General features: G+C 40.0%; 1 protein-coding gene across 3 annotated transcripts in view; it reads right to left on the bottom strand.

Annotated features, from left to right (window-relative positions):
* Nucleotides 1-17,566, bottom strand: part of LOC126201052 (tRNA (uracil-5-)-methyltransferase homolog A-like) — a 102,119-nt gene that overhangs the window by 33,606 nt on the left and 50,947 nt on the right. For all 3 annotated transcript variants that reach the window (XM_049936757.1, XM_049936758.1, XM_049936759.1), the window contains 2 exons: nt 14,080-14,238; nt 10,903-11,095 (listed from right to left, as the gene is read on the bottom strand). In XM_049936757.1, the coding sequence (XP_049792714.1) occupies nt 10,903-11,095; nt 14,080-14,238 (352 nt within the window). The remainder of the gene's footprint in view (nt 1-10,902; nt 11,096-14,079; nt 14,239-17,566) is intronic.

Here is a 17,566-nt window from a genome sequence, read left to right as displayed (position 1 = left end):
TTAGCACCTACGTAGAGCCCTAGCTACCAATGATGACAAATTACTTGCCTCCATGAGGTACGTGATACAACTGTGATGAATGACTTAATGACACTAGGGCATGGCTCACGAACAGAGCTGCTGGACTCAACGTGAGGTGGTGCATAGATATCTGACCTTGAATCTTGTACCATCATCGTCTGCTATAGAACAAATGATGTTTTACAGACATAGGTAACTCAACTTTATAGACTGTCATTATATGGCACATGTAGGCTAAAGTCCACAAGAAAACCACCACATAATAACATTCCAGTTTGGGTGAATTATTCACATTTGAAAATTTAACACTCTTATCTCTCCAACATTTGTTCATAGATTAGAATGGTGTCAAATTTGAATGGAATGTTATCTATCAATAGGGAACATTATAAAAAAAAACAAATGCAACAAAAACTTTTGCATTAGATGGTGCTGTAATTGGCAGAATACACAAAATAAAAGATGTGAGGTACAGGGCTGTTCCACAGCTTGCACAAGAGACTCTCAGAACGACTGTCTCAATGTAGGATTGTGTGCTGCTGGCAAAAGCTCTTTTACAAGAATGACGACTGCACACCAGTAGCTCTGCAGAAGTTCCAGACACTCAAAAAAGCATTGGTCCGATGTCTGAAAAGGATCTGGAGAAAACGATTATGAAATTCAAAACGACAGGTCCTTCCTAAATGTAGTGTAGCAGAGGGAGGAAAACAACTGATCCAATGTCAGTAGAAGATGTGGCCACAACCTGCGGGGAATCGTCCAAACTTTGGAAATGCTGTGAGCATGGTGCATAAAATACTACGAAATATCCTGCATTGCTATCCGTACCAAATTACCCATGTTGCTTCATGCTGATGTTTGCTCTTGAATTTCTTTCTTGCATGGAAAAGGACAACAAATGGCCAGGGAACATTCTGTGGAGCTCACTTCCACATTCAAGGTCACGTCAACAGACAGATTTGCAGAATATGGACAACAGAAAATAATGCACCCACACACATCAACCACTACCGCTTCATTCTGCAAAGGTTACTACATGGTGTGTGTTGTGTTTATCATAGAACAATTTTTTGTTTTTGTTTTTGTTTTTTAAGGAGTTGGGTCCAGCGGGTCCTGTTACCCATCGGCAGCGGCGGCTGATACTCGTATCCAAGTTTTCATTTCTCTCCTGTGATTTCCTTTGTCACGGTTCAGGTGTGGAAGTGTTGTTGATGGCTTAACAGTCCAATCCTAGTATGGAACAGGCAGCCACAGACATTACAGGTGGAGGGCATGGCTGAGCCTGGAGGAGTTTATGTCTCCTACGTTTGTCATTCTCCATTCTTCGACATTCCAGCTCAAAGTTTTGAAGAGCATTAGAGGTAACTGAGCGCCAGCAACTTCGATCTTCTGCTATTGTGGACCAGTTACTCAGATCGATGTTCAAGTTTTTCAGATTTTTCTTGTACTGATCCTTATAACATTTGAGAGGGGCACCTCATGGCCTTTTACCTGTGCTCACTTCGCTGTACAGCATTTGGTATGGAAGTCTGTCATTTTTCATCTGCTGGACATGTCCGACCCATCTGAGTTGATGCCCAATGATAAGAGCTTCCTTGCTATACATTTTTGCTTTCTCAAGAACAGCCATGTTGGAGATGAAGTCATCCCATTTCAGGTTCATGATATATCTTAGCTTCTGTTGGTTGAAGCGTTCTAGTTTCTTCAGATCACAACAATATAACATCCAGGTTTCGCAACCATATAGCAGGGTGGAAATGACTACAGCTTTGTACACCATCAGTTTGGTGTACAGTGTTAGGTCTTTATTCAAGAAGACACGCTTTGTAAGATGTCCAAATGCTACATGGGCAGCATGTAATCTATTCTCTACATCTTTTCCAGATGAGCAGTTAGATGACAGTATGCTTCCTAGGTAGAGGAAATGGTCCACTTGTTCCAAGGGTATATCATAAATGGATATGCTGAAATCAGGAACGGAGGAGCCAGGAGTTGGCTGCGCCATCACCTTTGTCTCTGGAATATTGATGGAGAGACCAAATCATTCGTACGCCCTGCTGAAGGAATCAACTGACAGCTGCAACTCTGCGAGTGAATGAGCTGGAGAAGCATTGTCATCAGCATACTGCAGCTTTGTCACGCGAATGGTACTGGTGAACCTTTTTGAATGGAGTCTGGACTGGTTGAATAATCCTCCATCAAACCTGTACTTTAGTTCTATTCCTGCATTGTTTACGGATGTCTCGTAAAGCATAGCTGCCAGGTACAATGCAAATAATGTTGGTGCAAGAACGCATCCTTGTTTAAGTCCACTTGTTATTGGGAATTCACCAGTTGTTTCATTCTGGCAGAGGACCTGTCCAGTCATATCACCATGGAGAGCTTCAATCAAGTCAACAAAATGTTCAGGGCAGCCGAATCATTTTAAGACCATCCACATGGCTTCTCTGGGAACTGTATCAAAGGCCTTTTCTATATCATAGAAAAGAAGTAGTAAAGGCTTTTGCTGTTCTCTGCACTTCTCCTGTAGTTGTCGTGCACAGAAAATCATGTCAATTGTCCCTCTTGAAGGTCGAAACCTGCATTGAGACTCAGGTAGTATAGTCTCTGAAAGTGTCTGGAGGCAATTTAAAAAGATTCTTGCAAAAATTTTGCCTGTGACAGAGAGTAGAGATATTCCCCGGTAGTTGCCACAGACGCTTCTGTCGCCCTTCTTGAAGATTTGGAGTTCTTCAAGTCAGCTGGTACCTTGCCCATAACATCACTCTTAAACACTATGAGGGTCTTTTGTGCATGAACATCATTCCAACAGCGAGGATGTGTTGTAGCATCATTTTTTTGTAACAATGAGCTGCTCCATACTTTGTACAATGAGTGAAGCAGCTGTTGCAGAGGCATTTTGGAAATGCTAGAATTATCAGCTGTCACTTACCTATAGCCTGACTGTCCAGATCAACTGATCTTAATCTGTGTGACTTCTGGCTGTGGGGTTATCTGCTCCAATTACAAACATAGCTGAATTGAAGGCACACATTGTCCACCACATTCTGAATGTGACCCCTGACACACTCTGCTTTGGAACATGCTGTTTCTCAATTTAAACTTGTGGCAGAAAACAATGGAAAGGGCACCGAACATGTCTTGTGCAAGTTTCACAACAATTAAAAACCTATTTTGTTGTTGCTTTTTATGCAGTTTTCACCCTCAGAACAACAAAAACTAAATTCATTGTTGCTTTTTGTGCAGTTTTTGGTCCTAGGACAATTAAAAACCAATATCATTGTTGTTTTTTATGTAGCTTTTGGCCCAATTTTTCACATGCGAGTGGTACAGCAATGGTGTGGAGGATGGACTTCATACATAACAGTGCCACAACTGTTGAATGCCAAACTTGTGTGTTTATACAGCATGGTATGCTTGATCTAATGTGCAGTTCTCACCATAGCTGTTGTATTGTGATCTGTCTGTCATTTGTAGCCAAATCCATTTATGTTATGATGCTTACTTGCGTTCGGGAGGACGACGGTTCAATCCCGTCTCCAGCCATCCTGATTTAGGTTTTCCGTGATTTCCCTAAATCGTTTCAGGCAAATGCCGGGATGGTTCCTTTGAAAAGGGCACGGCCGATTTCCTTCCCCATCCTTCCCTCACCCAAACTTGCGCTCCGTCTCTAATGACCTCTTTGTCGACGGGACGTTAAAAAACACTAACACTAACTATGATGCTTACACTGCTATCCAATGTAAGCATCCCCGATGATGTTTCTCTCTTCCTCAATAACATTCCATTCGAACTCGCTGACATCCTAAGCAGCGGTTCTCTTTTTACAGCATTTTCGGAGCTAAGACTTTAATTATAATCACCCTGTAGATATCCTTTGCAAGAAAAAAATTTCTGAAGATACTATGCACACATGGTCTGTATCTAATGCCCTATAGTTTGGGAATTTTGGAGACAAACATACACGGCATCAGGCAGTAGTATCTAACTCCGTGGTGCAGTCCCTTCTAATATTCTACAGTAATACAACACTTTGTAATATATTACAAAAGCACAGTTTTACAATTTTCTGAACAAGCAATAAGGGTCTACCTCTTGAGGATAATTTTATTAACAGATACTAATCAGTCTGTTGAGATCAATGACAGTTCTCAAGTAAGTTATTTTGATTATCACTCCTCTCACATATATTATGCCCTGTTGCTCAAAATAGGAGTATTTTACAATGTGTGACTAACTGTATCAAAATACAGAATTTTTTCTACAAGCAAAACTGGAACATAAAGAGTGTAATGGGCAATGTCAACTGCAACAATTACCTATGGTATTTGATTTGAAGTGCATTATTATTATTATTATTATTATTATTATTATTATTATTATTATTACTAGTAAGCCTAGTTTAAACAACAACATTGGGTTGCACCACTCGTTCTGTGGAATGAGTTGCATGCAAGTGGTTTCATACACGACTGTAGACACGGCAACACCAATATACACTTCAGTTTCATTGTTTTGTGGGTCGCCAAGTCGTATCTGAAATGAAAGTTTTGGCACCTGCACATTGCATGGGCTGTTATGAAGTTGAAGCTTGTTGCGTGGAATCGCTGCATAAGCAAAAATAATAAGAAATGTGTTTTGATTCATGACTGGATGAAGAAAAGACATCAGCTTGGTTGCTCAGCATCCTTGCTGAAATAATTTGTGATGGAAGATCCAAGAAGTTCTTTTAATTATCTTAGACTGTCATCAAACTGTACACGTTTCTTCTAAATAGAGTTAATTATGCAATACGGAATAAAGGTATGTAGAGCATAAAGCACTGTCGCCAGAGCTGAAATTACATATCATATTGTGTGCATTACAATCGAGAACACTCAGCATGCTATAAGATGCGGTTTTAGTTGGTGATGACGCTTTTTCAGTAACACCAACAATTACTGACATTAACAGTAATAATTATTAACATTTACAGTAATAATTATTCAAACCAGGCCGCATTAAGAAGAGAATGGTTTGCAAACTTCTCTCTGGAAGATGGATCTCAACAGTGACAATATTTCAAAATTCTAAAATATGTGAATGGGGAGCACTGCAGCAACATTTTAAAGAGATGAATATTGAATAAAGAATGCAGTTTCTTGAATTTGTATAGCCTTCCCTCCTGTCAACAATATTCCTTAACAAAAAGAGTTAGCCAACTCGAACGATGGTATTTTAGTCTTGTAGACGAGACCATTGCCACAACTAGAATTACACTTGCTTGTATTTTTCTTAATTCAGTTGTATATGTGTTCCTAACTCAATAAATTTTGCCCTGCAGCTCAGATGTTGTCAAACCACCTATGATATGATCGCATATGATGGTCTCAGCGGCAGCAATATGTTGCTTATTTTTGTAATCAGCATCACTGAAATCCCACAAACACCTATGCAAAGCATAGATATCCAAAAAGCTAACATTATTTCCCATTCCCCACTTCATATTTCAGTTTGTCTACACTCTACGAACACACATAACCTCAAAAACTCATGCAACTAGTGTTGCCAAAGTTGGAACACGCCGAAAGTGTTTAGTTTCACCAACAAGTTGCGCAAATGCACAGCGTGCATGCGCAGTGGCCTGTAGTGCAGTTGCTTGCAACCTAGTGTCGTCGTGTAAACTAGGCACCTTATTATTATTGTCATTATTGTTGTAACTACATTGCGACACAGAAGAGTTATCATGTCATTAATAATAATTCTTTCTACACTACTGTGAGGTCATGAAAACAGCATCTCTCTCTCTCTCTCTCTCTCTCTCTCTCTCTCTCTCTCTCTCTCTCTCTCTCTCTCTCTCTCTCTCATGCCCGCGACCCCCCCCCCCCCCCCCCCACACACACACACACATACACTAAAAAAAGATTCACTCTGTTCTCACAGCTTTACTTCCGCCAGTACAACTTCCCCATTTCACATCCCAGTCTAGCACACAATTTTAATCTGCCAAAAAACAAAAAGTATCAAATCAGTGCACACTCTGCTGAAGAGTGAGAATTCATTCTGGAAACAATCCTCGAGGTGGTTGCTAAGCCATGTTTCCATAATATCCTTTCATCCATGAATGCTAAACCCACAAGGTATGCAGGAGAAGTTCTGTGGAGTTGGGAAGGTAGGAGATACTGAACAATGCTTCAATCTTCCAGAAACGGAAGGATACGTACAAAACTGTCATCGAGGAGAGACAAAACAAAGTCAGGAAGGTACCAAAGCAAATCTTGGAAACAGAAGCAATGAATTGAGATATCTGAAAAGGACTGAACTTCCAACTCCACCACATGTACACATTTTTCCACTCATGGCTTCCCCTGGACGATATGCCAGAAGGGATCGTATCATGACCTCAGGAGGGACTACACTTGTAAATTACGCAACAAGCCATTCCCCAGACAGAGCATATTTCAACCACTAAGCACATTAATGAAAGACTGGTGAAAGCCTAACTCAGTTGTAACCATATGTACACAATGTGTGTTTAATAAAGTTATTTTTAAGTGGGATTACCTGGAGGAAAACGGGTTAGAACACTGTTGCAGAAACAATGAAACAAACAAGCCAAATTTAAACAGATGCAAAAACCCCAAGATTGGTGATCTTTTACAGAAGCTCGAAATGTAGCATGGACTTCAATGCAAGATGCCTATAACAGTTTCCACAATGAAACTTTGTCTCGAAACCCGGCAGAAAATCACAAAAGAAGACAAAGTAAATATTCCAGAATTCGAATTGAGAACAGCTGCCAACATGAGTAACGTAGAAGTAAATATCCTCGGAGTAGTGAAGCACCTTAAATCACTTAATAAAAGCAAGTCTTCTGGTCGAGACTGTATACCAATTAGGTTCCTTTTGGAGTATACTGATGCATTAGCTCCCTACTTAACAATCATATGCAACCGTTCACTTGATGAAAGATCCATACCCAAGGACTGGAAAGTTGCACAGGTCACACCAATATTCAAGAAAGGTAGTAGGAGTAATCCACTAAATTACAGGCCCATATCGTTAACGTCTATATGCACCAGGATTTTAGATCATATATTGTGTTCAAACATTACGAATTACATCGAAGAAAACGGTCTATTGACACACAGTCAACATGGGTTTAGAAAACATCATTCCTGTGATACACAACTAGCTCTTAATCTACATGAAGTGTTGAGTGCTATTGATGAGGGATTTCAGATCGATTCCGTATTTCTGGATTTCCAGAAAGCTTTTCACACTGTACCACACAAGTGGCTCGTAGTGAAATTGTGTGCTTATGGAATATCGTCTCAGTTATGTGACTGGATTTGTGATTTCCTGTCAGAGAGGTCACAGTTCGTAGTAATTGACGGAAAGTCATTGAGTACAACAGAAGTGATTTCTGGCATTCCCCAAGGTAGTGTTATATGACCTTTGCTGTTCCTTATCTATATAAATGATTTTGGAGACAATCAGAGCAACTGTCTTCAGTTGTTTCCATATGAAGCAGGCATTTATCGACTAATTAAGTCATCAGAAGATCAAAACAAACTGCAAAACGATTTAGAAAAGATATCTGAATGGTGCAAAAAGTGGCATTTGACCCTAAATAATGAAAAGTGTGAGGTCATCCACATGAGTGCTAAAAGGAACTCGTTAAACTTTGGTTACATGATAAATAAGTCTAATCTAAAAGTCGTAAATTCAACTAAATACCTAGGTATTAGAGTTACGAACAACTTAAATTGGAAGGAACGCATAGAAAATGTTGTGGGGAAGACTAACCCAAGACTGCGTTTTATTGGCAGGACACTTAGAAAATGTAACACACCTACTAAGGAGACTGCCTTCACTATGCTTGTCTGTCCTCTTTTAGAATACAGCTGTGCGGTGTGGGATCCTTACCAGATAGGGCTGATAGAGTACATCGAAAAAGTTCAAAGAAAGGCAGCACATTTTGTATTATCATGAAATATGGCAGAGAGTATCACAGAAATGATACAGGATTTGGGCTGGAAATCATTAAAAGAAAAGCGTTTTTTGTTGCAATGGAATCTTCTCACGAGATTCCAATCACCAACTTTCTCCTCCGAATGCGAAAATATTTTGTTGACACTGACCTACATAAGGAGGAACGATCACCACAATAAAATAAGGGAAATCAGAGCTCGTACGGAAAGATATAGGTGTTCATTCTTTCTGCGCGCTATACGAGAATGGAATAATAGAGAATTGTGAAAGTGGTTCGATGAACTCTCTGCCAGGCACCTGAATGTGATTTGCAGAGTATCCATGTAGATGTAGATGTAGATGTAGATGAAAGACAATGTTCTTTTCACAAAACTCTATTGAGATAACTTATGGAACTGGAGTTTGTTGTTGACTGCAAAGTGATTCTACTGTCACTAACATGCATGTTGTGTAATGGCCACAAAGACAAGATAAGACAAATTAGTGCTTGATCGGAGGCATACTGGCAGTAATTTTACCCTTGCTCCCTCTGCAAATGGAACAGGACAGAGGATGACAAACACTGGTACAAGATACCTCCTGCCATGCACTGTACAGTGTCTTGTGGAGTATGAATGGAGATGAAAATGCAGATGTAGCATTATTTACTTTGTGCAGCATACTAAAAAATAAGAAAGAATTCTTAAACGCTGAAGCTAACAATTATTTTGGATTCAAAGGGGGAGGGCATTCATACGTCTATATTCAATGATGAGGAAAAAAATTCCTTTGAAGTGATTTCAAGGAATGAGGAATGACAGCAGTCCTATTTGCAGAAACATTCTGTGGCTTGTGGAACTGTATTGACAATTGGCACTGAACATTTCTGAGCACTGAAAAGCTGGTTGGATCATTTTAAATAACATCAGAACCTGTTGTTTCATAGTGTAAGTGAAGAAAGTTAGGCTGTGGATATAGAAAGAGTAACCTATTGCAAGAACATTACAAGATCACTACTAATACAGTGTTATGAGTACAAAAATACGAGGTGCATTCAAGTTCAAAGGCCTCCGATTTTTTTTCTAATTAACTACTCACCCGAAATCGATGAAACTGACGTTACTTCTCGACGTAATCGCCCTGCAGACGTACACATTTTTCACAACGCTGACGCCATGATTCCATGGCAGCGGCGAAGGCTTCTTTAGGAGTCTGTTTTGACCACTGGAAAATCGCTGAGGCAATAGCAGCACGGCTGGTGAATGTGTGGGCACGGAGAGTGTCTTTCATTGTTGGACAAAGCCAAAAGTCACTAGGAGCCAGGTCAGGTGAGTAGGGAGCATGAGGAATCACTTCAAAGTTGTTATCACGAAGAAACTGTTGCGTAACGTTAGCTCGATGTGCGGGTGCGTTGTCTTGGTGAAACAGCACACACGCAGCCCTTCCCGGACGTTTTTGTTGCAGTGCAGGAAGGAATTTGTTCTTCAAAACATTTTCGTAGGATGCACCTGTTACCGTAGTGCCCTTTGGAACGCAATGGGTAAGGATTACGCCCTCGCTGTCCCAGAACATGTACACCATCATTTTTTCAGCACTGGCGGTTACCCGAAATTTTTTTGGTGGCGGTGAATCTGTGTGCTTCCATTGAGCTGACTGGCGCTTTGTTTCTGGATTGAAAAATGGCATCCACGTCTCATCCATTGTCACAACCGACGAAAAGAAAGTCCCATTCATACTGTCGTTGCGCGTCAACATTGCTTGGCAACATGCCACACGGGCAGCCATGTGGTCGTCCGTCAGCATTCGTGGCACCCACCTGGATGACACTTTTCGCATTTTCAGGTCGTCATGCAGGATTGTGTGCACAAAACCCACAGAAATGCCAACTCTGGAGGCGATCTGTTCAACAGTCATTTGGCGATCCCCAAAAACAATTCTCTCCACTTTCTCGATCATGTCGTCAGACCGGCTTGTGCGAGCCCGAGGTTGTTTCGGTTTGTTGTCACATGATGTTCTGCCTTCATTAAACTATCGCACCCACAAACGCACTTTCGACACATCCATAACTCCATCACCACATGTCTCCTTCAACTGTCAATGAATTTCAATTGGTTTCACACCACGCAAATTCAGAAAACGAATGATTGCACACTGCTCAAGTAAGGAAAACATCGCCATTTTTAAGTATTTAAAACAGTTCTCATTCTCGCCGCTGGCGGTAAAATTCCATCTGCCGTACGGTGCTGCCATCTCTGGGATGTATTGACAATGAACGCGGCCTCATTTTAAAACAATGCGCATGTTTCTATCTCTTTCCAGTCCGGAGAAAAAAAATTGGAGGCCTTAGAACTTGAATGCACCTCGTATTTTCAGTCCCGTTGAAACTGACATCTTATATAATTTACTTTCTGCAAAGACATATTCTGTTAAGTAATAACAATGCCAAAGATGTTAACAAAAAAGTAAAGAAAGTATGATGATGTTAAAGGCAAATAGTGATGGAGAGGAAAAGTTACCTCCACTAACAATAAGAAAATTTAAAACTTCCTGGTGTTTCAAAAAGGTAAAAATGCTATCCTGTACTTACAACAGGTTCCCTCCATTAATGTCATTTCATAAAGTGTAAATGGTCCGATATTTATAATTATGAAGATGCAAAAGTGGGGCTGGGAATCAACATTTTGAACATAGAAAATTTGACAGGACTGGCAGAAAATGTCATAAACAGTGTGAAAACATTAATTCCAGGAATGTAACAGTAAGGTTCTACAGTATAAACAAATTATAATTCCCAACAACAGCTTGCAGCCCTGGAAGAACCATTGTTACCCCTTAATAAACAATTATATTAGTTGGCAAATTAACAACATAATCATCATCATAGTTTCAGCAATGTGAATAGGAAAAATAAATATAAAAGGAACATACCAATGGTGAATTCACATTTATTGCGGTAGCTGTCCTGTTGAGGAGAAGAACGACAACCAAGCAGCTCACATGGCAATCCACTGTACATACTTTGCTGCTTCTTCAGCCATGCACCCAGTGCTGGGTTACAGCGTACCATATCACGGCCCAGACGCGTGAGCAACTGGCGCATGCTTTCCAGCTTCCGGTTCACCTATCGACACAATGTCTATGCACTGCACACATTTATCAGAGAATAATTAAGTTCCAGCTAGTTTATTCGCATAAATGTTTAGCTGTCACAATCACACAAGATGTTTATTTCTACTGTGATATGTTTCAAATTTGGTCTTCACTATTGAATTATTCAAACAGTAATCTTAAACCTAAAGTATTAAAATAAAATACAATACAAGCTACATTCGTACGGAGACCCTTCTTTATTGGTGTTCTAGTTCTTGGTCTGTCAGTCAGCAGTCCTTGCTGATTTTATGTAATGTGCATTCAATATTTTCCACAGGTCTACTTTATTGTTGTTGTCTAGAGTGTGGACAATTTTCAACTGATTCTCAGACATCTTGGACATCTGTCTCATATCATTATTCATGGTAGTCTCAACTCATTACTTCTAAAATCATCTTCATATTCTCTGAAAATGAATTTTCTAGCTTTACCCAAAATTAGATGCTAATGCAGTGATCACATACATGCCCTGACTCTCTGTAAGTGGCTGCTACAGTCATTCTCACTCACATATACACTTTGCAGTCCACTTTTATGCGCTACCACGAATTTTTTAAACAGATTTCATACCTCTGATACCAACAGACAAGATGATCATAATATCTCCATACCAGCAGATTAAATGCCTTAAAAGTTGTTTCACTTGGCACATGTATAAGTGTGTGTTACTGTTCCATGACTTTTCACACTCTTAATGTCAGGTAGTGAAAAGCCACCGCCACCATGCTCACTTTTAACAGAGTCTCCCCCTTGGCAATGACACAAGACATTAATCCAATAAAAATTCACAAATCTTTTCCTAACTGTTCTGATATCAATGGACCTCCTAATCACTGAACAAGCAATCAAGTGGGGTGACTGAAGGTAACCTCCATCACAAGTAAATGTGATTCCAAATGCATGATGTCTTGAAACAAAGAAACTGGAACCAAGTATACAGCAATCAATATGTTTCTATGTTTTTTGTAATACTGTCACACATAAAGGTAAGAACTTTCTTGTTTTCTGTGGTTAATATGATTCATACCAGCACAAAATTCCCCTTACTAGAATGTAAGGAAAAACAGTTTTTCTTGAAGTGCTAGTCAAGACATAGCACCTAAGACAAATCTGCCCCAACTGAACTTCACTTCCTTGATCCAAGACATCACCATCAGTCTTAGTGAAACAATGCTGAGGATGTTGCTCCATTGGTCCCATATTCCTTCAATTAAGGAGAGTCTCAAAAAGGAATTACAAGACCTGTGTATTACTTTGAGATACGAAAGCAATCAAACTGTGCTTGTGTACTAGATGACGTACAAGCCAATCATGATACACTCAGGATGCTGAAATATTTTTATTGTACTGAAGGTCTTACTGCAATCAGGTAGAGTGATGGATATTCTATATTAAATATGAGGTGTTACAAAAAATATCGGGAATTTTGTAATTTCACAGGTAGTATAGGTCTAATTCATGTGGTGTTTCATTGTGGTGTTGGTCAACATTTCTGAAATGTATGTCATCAGTTGTCAAGAAGGTTATATGTGTTTGCTTATGAGTGGTGATCACTGATTTGTTTTAAAAATGGATCAGAAAATTTTGCTATAAAAATGGAATAAAATGTAATAAACTTTAGAAATGTTGAATACTGCTTTTGGCGAGTCTGCTATAAGCAAAGCCAGGGCTTAAATATGGCACAAGCATTTCCAAAATGGCTATGATGATGATGATGATGATGATAATGATGATGATGACATTCTGGACAACCCAGCACATCAACAACATATGAAAACACAGAAAAAGTGAAAGAAATTATCATGAATGATCACCTAATCACAAGTGGAGAAGTTGCTGATGGTGGCATATCAAATGGCTCAACTGGCTCACACCATGAAATCTGTTTGGATGTTTTTGGTATGAAACGTGACAAAACAATTTTTTCCAGATGCACCCGCTCACACTTCATCAACTGCTGAAGCAAATATACGACTACTTGGGTAAGTCAGATGATGACAGCAGTCACAGTCTCATACACTGTTGACTCACAAGTCACTTATTTCACTACAATTTTTGTGGCATTTTCTTTGTAGTTTTGGAGCAGAGAACCACCATCTTTACCATGAATGTACTGCTTGATCAGCACACGTGCTGCAATATATTTTTGGCTTCTGTCATACTTATTTTCAAATATTTTGACAAAAACATAAAAAAGTTCATATAAACAAGAAATGAAATAAATTTTACAATGAAGCATAAGCATATGATGTGCAACTGATTACGTAACATCCACAAACTGATTCGTGGTTAACTTCATGAATTAACTCAGACACAAGCACAGAAAATTGGTGTATTGTGAACATGCATATCCACTCATGCCACAGCACTGCAACTGCTTTTGCATTGGTACACAGCACACCCCGCACACTAAAGTTGAGTCCCCACGCCCCGCCTTCTCTCCCAGTTGTTTGTACCATCCTCACCAACAAATTTACATTATTACAGAATCAGCTACGCTGACCAACCCACAACATGGCATCCCCCTGCTCCCTCTTATGTTCTTACTGTGGCTGTCACTGGCTGTGGCCCGTGGCAGAGTATCAGGCAGTCAGAAGTTAAACTTACAGTACAGAAGAAAGGGAAATATTATGCAAAGGGTTGGGGTTCCATGTTAGTCAATCACAAGCTCACAAAGTAATTGTAAGGGAGGAGTGGAGGGGAAGGGCGGGTAGAGGTAGAGGGAAGGGCTGAGAAGATGAAATGGCTTCTGATGAGTCAAAGGGGACTGCAGGTCCTGAAAGTGAGACATTCTGGTACAACAAGCATTAAAAATATAAAATGATTCCTTGAAAATAAAAAAAGACATGAATTATTCACACTTAGCAGTGACGCTTCAAAACTATGATGTGAAAAGTAACTACTGGGCAAGTTTTCTGTAACTGATACAATCAAAATAACTGACCATCCAATTACCTGTTCCTCATATGGTATGTCCCACCATGGAGTTGTAGATTTTTTCAACATTTCAGTCAATGTTTCAGAGGTGAGCTTTACTTTCTTAGCAGCAACATCATCTGTTTCCAGCTGCAATGATCTCTTCTGTACCAGTGGATCAGGTGCAGCTCTCGCCTCCTTCAAGTAAAAACATGTTTGTGAGCATACAGCATATCTTCAGCAGAATTTATTCTCCTAAATCTTTTCTGGTCCTGCTTGTGTATGAGTTTCAGGACTTATGTGATCAATGAAAATTCTTATAGATTAGTTAGGAAAAATGACAAGATCCACTATCTTCTTCCAATAGCAGACACAGACAAGCCAAACGATTTCCCGCCAGTCCATGCCTTGTGTCTGAAGGGAGAAACAGGTTCAGACTGGCATGGCTTAGTTTTCAACACTATGAAACAATATCTTTGTACAGCAGTAACAAAAAGTACTCTTAGTTCTATTTTATTTAGGCACAGTCACAAGATATAATTACAACCATTACCAGTTTTGGCCATACATTGACCATTTTCAGAATCTACATACACCTGTGACTTATGGATACTGAAGTTGCTGATGTAGGGTCAAAACGGATATTGATTGTGACTGTGTTCTGTGACTGTGTCTAAAAGAAATAAAAATAAGACCCTTTTCTGTTACTCTGTACAAAGAAGAAGTTCCACTGTGTTCAAAACCAATCTGTCTCTGACACTCATCAAAGTCACAAATCTAAATAATAATAATAAGTGAAGGTACATATGTGGATAGCTATATTACTCCAGAGTGCAAGGAAGGAAAGTGAAGGTACGTATGTGGATAGCTATATTACTCCAGAGTGCAAGGAAGGAAGGCTCTGCCACTAGTATTATGCCAGCATGAAATGATACCCTAATAAAGGCATAGCCAGGAAGATGATAACAAGAACAGATACATCTGTATTGTTATTCAGTGGAATAAGACATTTACTTCTGTCACACCTCACAGTTCTGAGCATAGCACAAGACCAGACTGGCCATGGACTCTTGGTGAGAGAAGTCTGCGTATCGAATCACTGCATTGTCCAGTGCACATATACACACCTATGGGTGCACATAGAGAATGCAGATGATCTGCTAGTCAATATGCAGGAGTGCCATTATGAGTACAATATCATAGTGTGCTGCATTACCACTGCAGTCTCTCTCATGTAATTTTACAGAAAGTATTTGGTAAAAAAAAAAATTGTTTTACTTCTAGCTTTACACATCAGCTTCATGGTGAAGTGCTCATCATTTCATTAATGATCATAGTTATTTCGATATTTCACTTGGATGAGTGGCTGACAAGGGTCCAAAAATTATCAATGTGTTCACAGCTTCAGAGTAACGAAACAGTTTTACTGTCTCAATTCCATTCTGTAGTAAAAAACTACTGCGAAAGCAAAGAGAGCTTCACTGCAAGTTTAAACGCAGCCAAAACCTCTCAGACAAACAGAAGCTAAACAATGTCAAAGTTTGCATAAGGAGGGCTATGCGTGAAACGTTCAGTGAATTCGAAAGTAAAATTCTATGTACCAGCTTGACAGAAAATCCTAGGAAGTTCTGGTCTTACGTTAAATCAGTAAGTGGATCTAAACAGCATATCCAGACACTCCGGGATGATGATGGCATTGAAACAGAAGATGACACGCGTAAAGCTGAAATACTAAACACCTTTTTCCAAAGCTGTTTCACAGAGGAAGACCGCACTGCAGTTCCTTCTCTAAATCCTCGCACAAACGAAAAAATGGCTGACATCGAAATAAGTGTCCAAGGAATAGAAAAGCAACTGAAATCAGGCAACAGAGGATAGTCCACTGGACCTGACGGGATACCAATTCGATTCTACACAGAGTACGCGAAAGAACTTACCCCCCTTCTAACAACTGTGTATCGCAAGCCTCTAGAGGAACAGAAGGTTCCAAGTGATTGGAAAAGAGCACAGGTAGTTCCAGTTTTCAAGAAGGGTCATCGAGCAGATTTGCAAAACTATAAGCCTATATCTCTGACATCGATCTGTTGTAGAATTTTAGAACTTGTTTTTCTGAAAACCCAGAATCTACTCTGTAGGAATCAACATGGATTCCGGAAACAGCAATCGTGTGAGACCCAACTCACTTTATTTGTTCATGAGACCCAGAAAATATTAGATACAGGCTCCCAGGTAGATGCCATTTTCCTTTACTTCCGGAAGGCGTTCGATAGAGTTCCGCACTGTCGCCTGATAAACAAAGTAAGAGCCTATGGAATATCAGACCAGCTGTGTGGCTGGATTGAAGAGTTTTTAGCAAACAGAACACAGCATGTTGTTCTCAATGGAGAGATGTCTACAGACATCAAAGTAACCTCTGGCGTGCCACAGGGGAGTATTATGGGACCATTGCTTTTCACAATAGATATAAATGACCTAGAAGATAGTGTTGGAAGTTCCATACGGCTCTTCGCGGTTGATGCTGTAGCATACAGAGAAGTTGTAGCATTAGAAAATTGCAGCGAAATACAGGAAGATCTGCAGCGGATAGGCACTTGGTGCAGGGAGTGGCAACTGACCCTTAACATAGACAAATGTAATGTACTGCGAATACATAGAAAGAAGGATCCTTTATTGTATGATTATACGATAGGGGAACAAACACTGGTAGCAGTTACTTCTGTAAAATATCTGGGAGTATGTGTATGGAATGTGGAATGATCATATAAAATTAATTGTTGGTAAGGCGGGTGCCAGGTTGAGATTCATTGGGGGAGTCCTTAGAAAATATAGGCCATCAACAAAGGAAGTGGCTTACAAAACACTCGTTCAACCTATACTTGAGTATTGCTCATCAGTGTGGAATCCGTACCAGTTCGGGTTGACTGAGGAGACAGAGAAGACCCAAAGAAGAGCGGCGCATTTCGTCACAGGGTTATTTGGTAAGTGTGATAGCGTTACAGAGATATTTAGCAAACTCAAGTGGCAGACTCTGCAAGAGAGGCGCTCTGCATCGCAGTGTAGCTTGCTGTCCAGGTTTCGAGAGGGCTCCTTTCTGGATTCTGGATGAGGTATCAAATATATTGCTTCCCCCTACTTATACCTCCCAAGGAGATCACGAATGTAAAATTAGACAGATTCGAGCACACATGGAGGCTTTCCGGCAGTCGTTCTTCCCGTGAACCATATGTGGCTGGAACAGGAAAGGGAGGTTATGACAGTGGCACACATCGTTGGGTGGCTTGCAGAGTATAAATGTAGATGTATGGACTGTTAGAGACCACTCGTTAATGTGAAAATAGATTATAAATATATATAATGAATGAAACTTTCTGGCAGATTAACACTGTGTTCTGGACTGGAAATTAAACCTCAGTCTTTTGCCTTTTGCATGCAATTGTTCTACAAAAAGAGTTACCACAGCACAAATCATGACCTGTCCCCACATCTTTATTTCCACCAACAGCTCACCTCGTACCTTCCAAACTCC

This window comes from Schistocerca nitens, chromosome 1, assembly GCF_023898315.1.
Source record: "Schistocerca nitens isolate TAMUIC-IGC-003100 chromosome 1, iqSchNite1.1, whole genome shotgun sequence".
Lineage (NCBI taxonomy): Eukaryota > Metazoa > Arthropoda > Insecta > Orthoptera > Acrididae > Schistocerca > Schistocerca nitens.
Note: the sequence above shows the minus strand (reverse complement) of the source record. Positions and strands in the feature narration are given on the sequence as shown.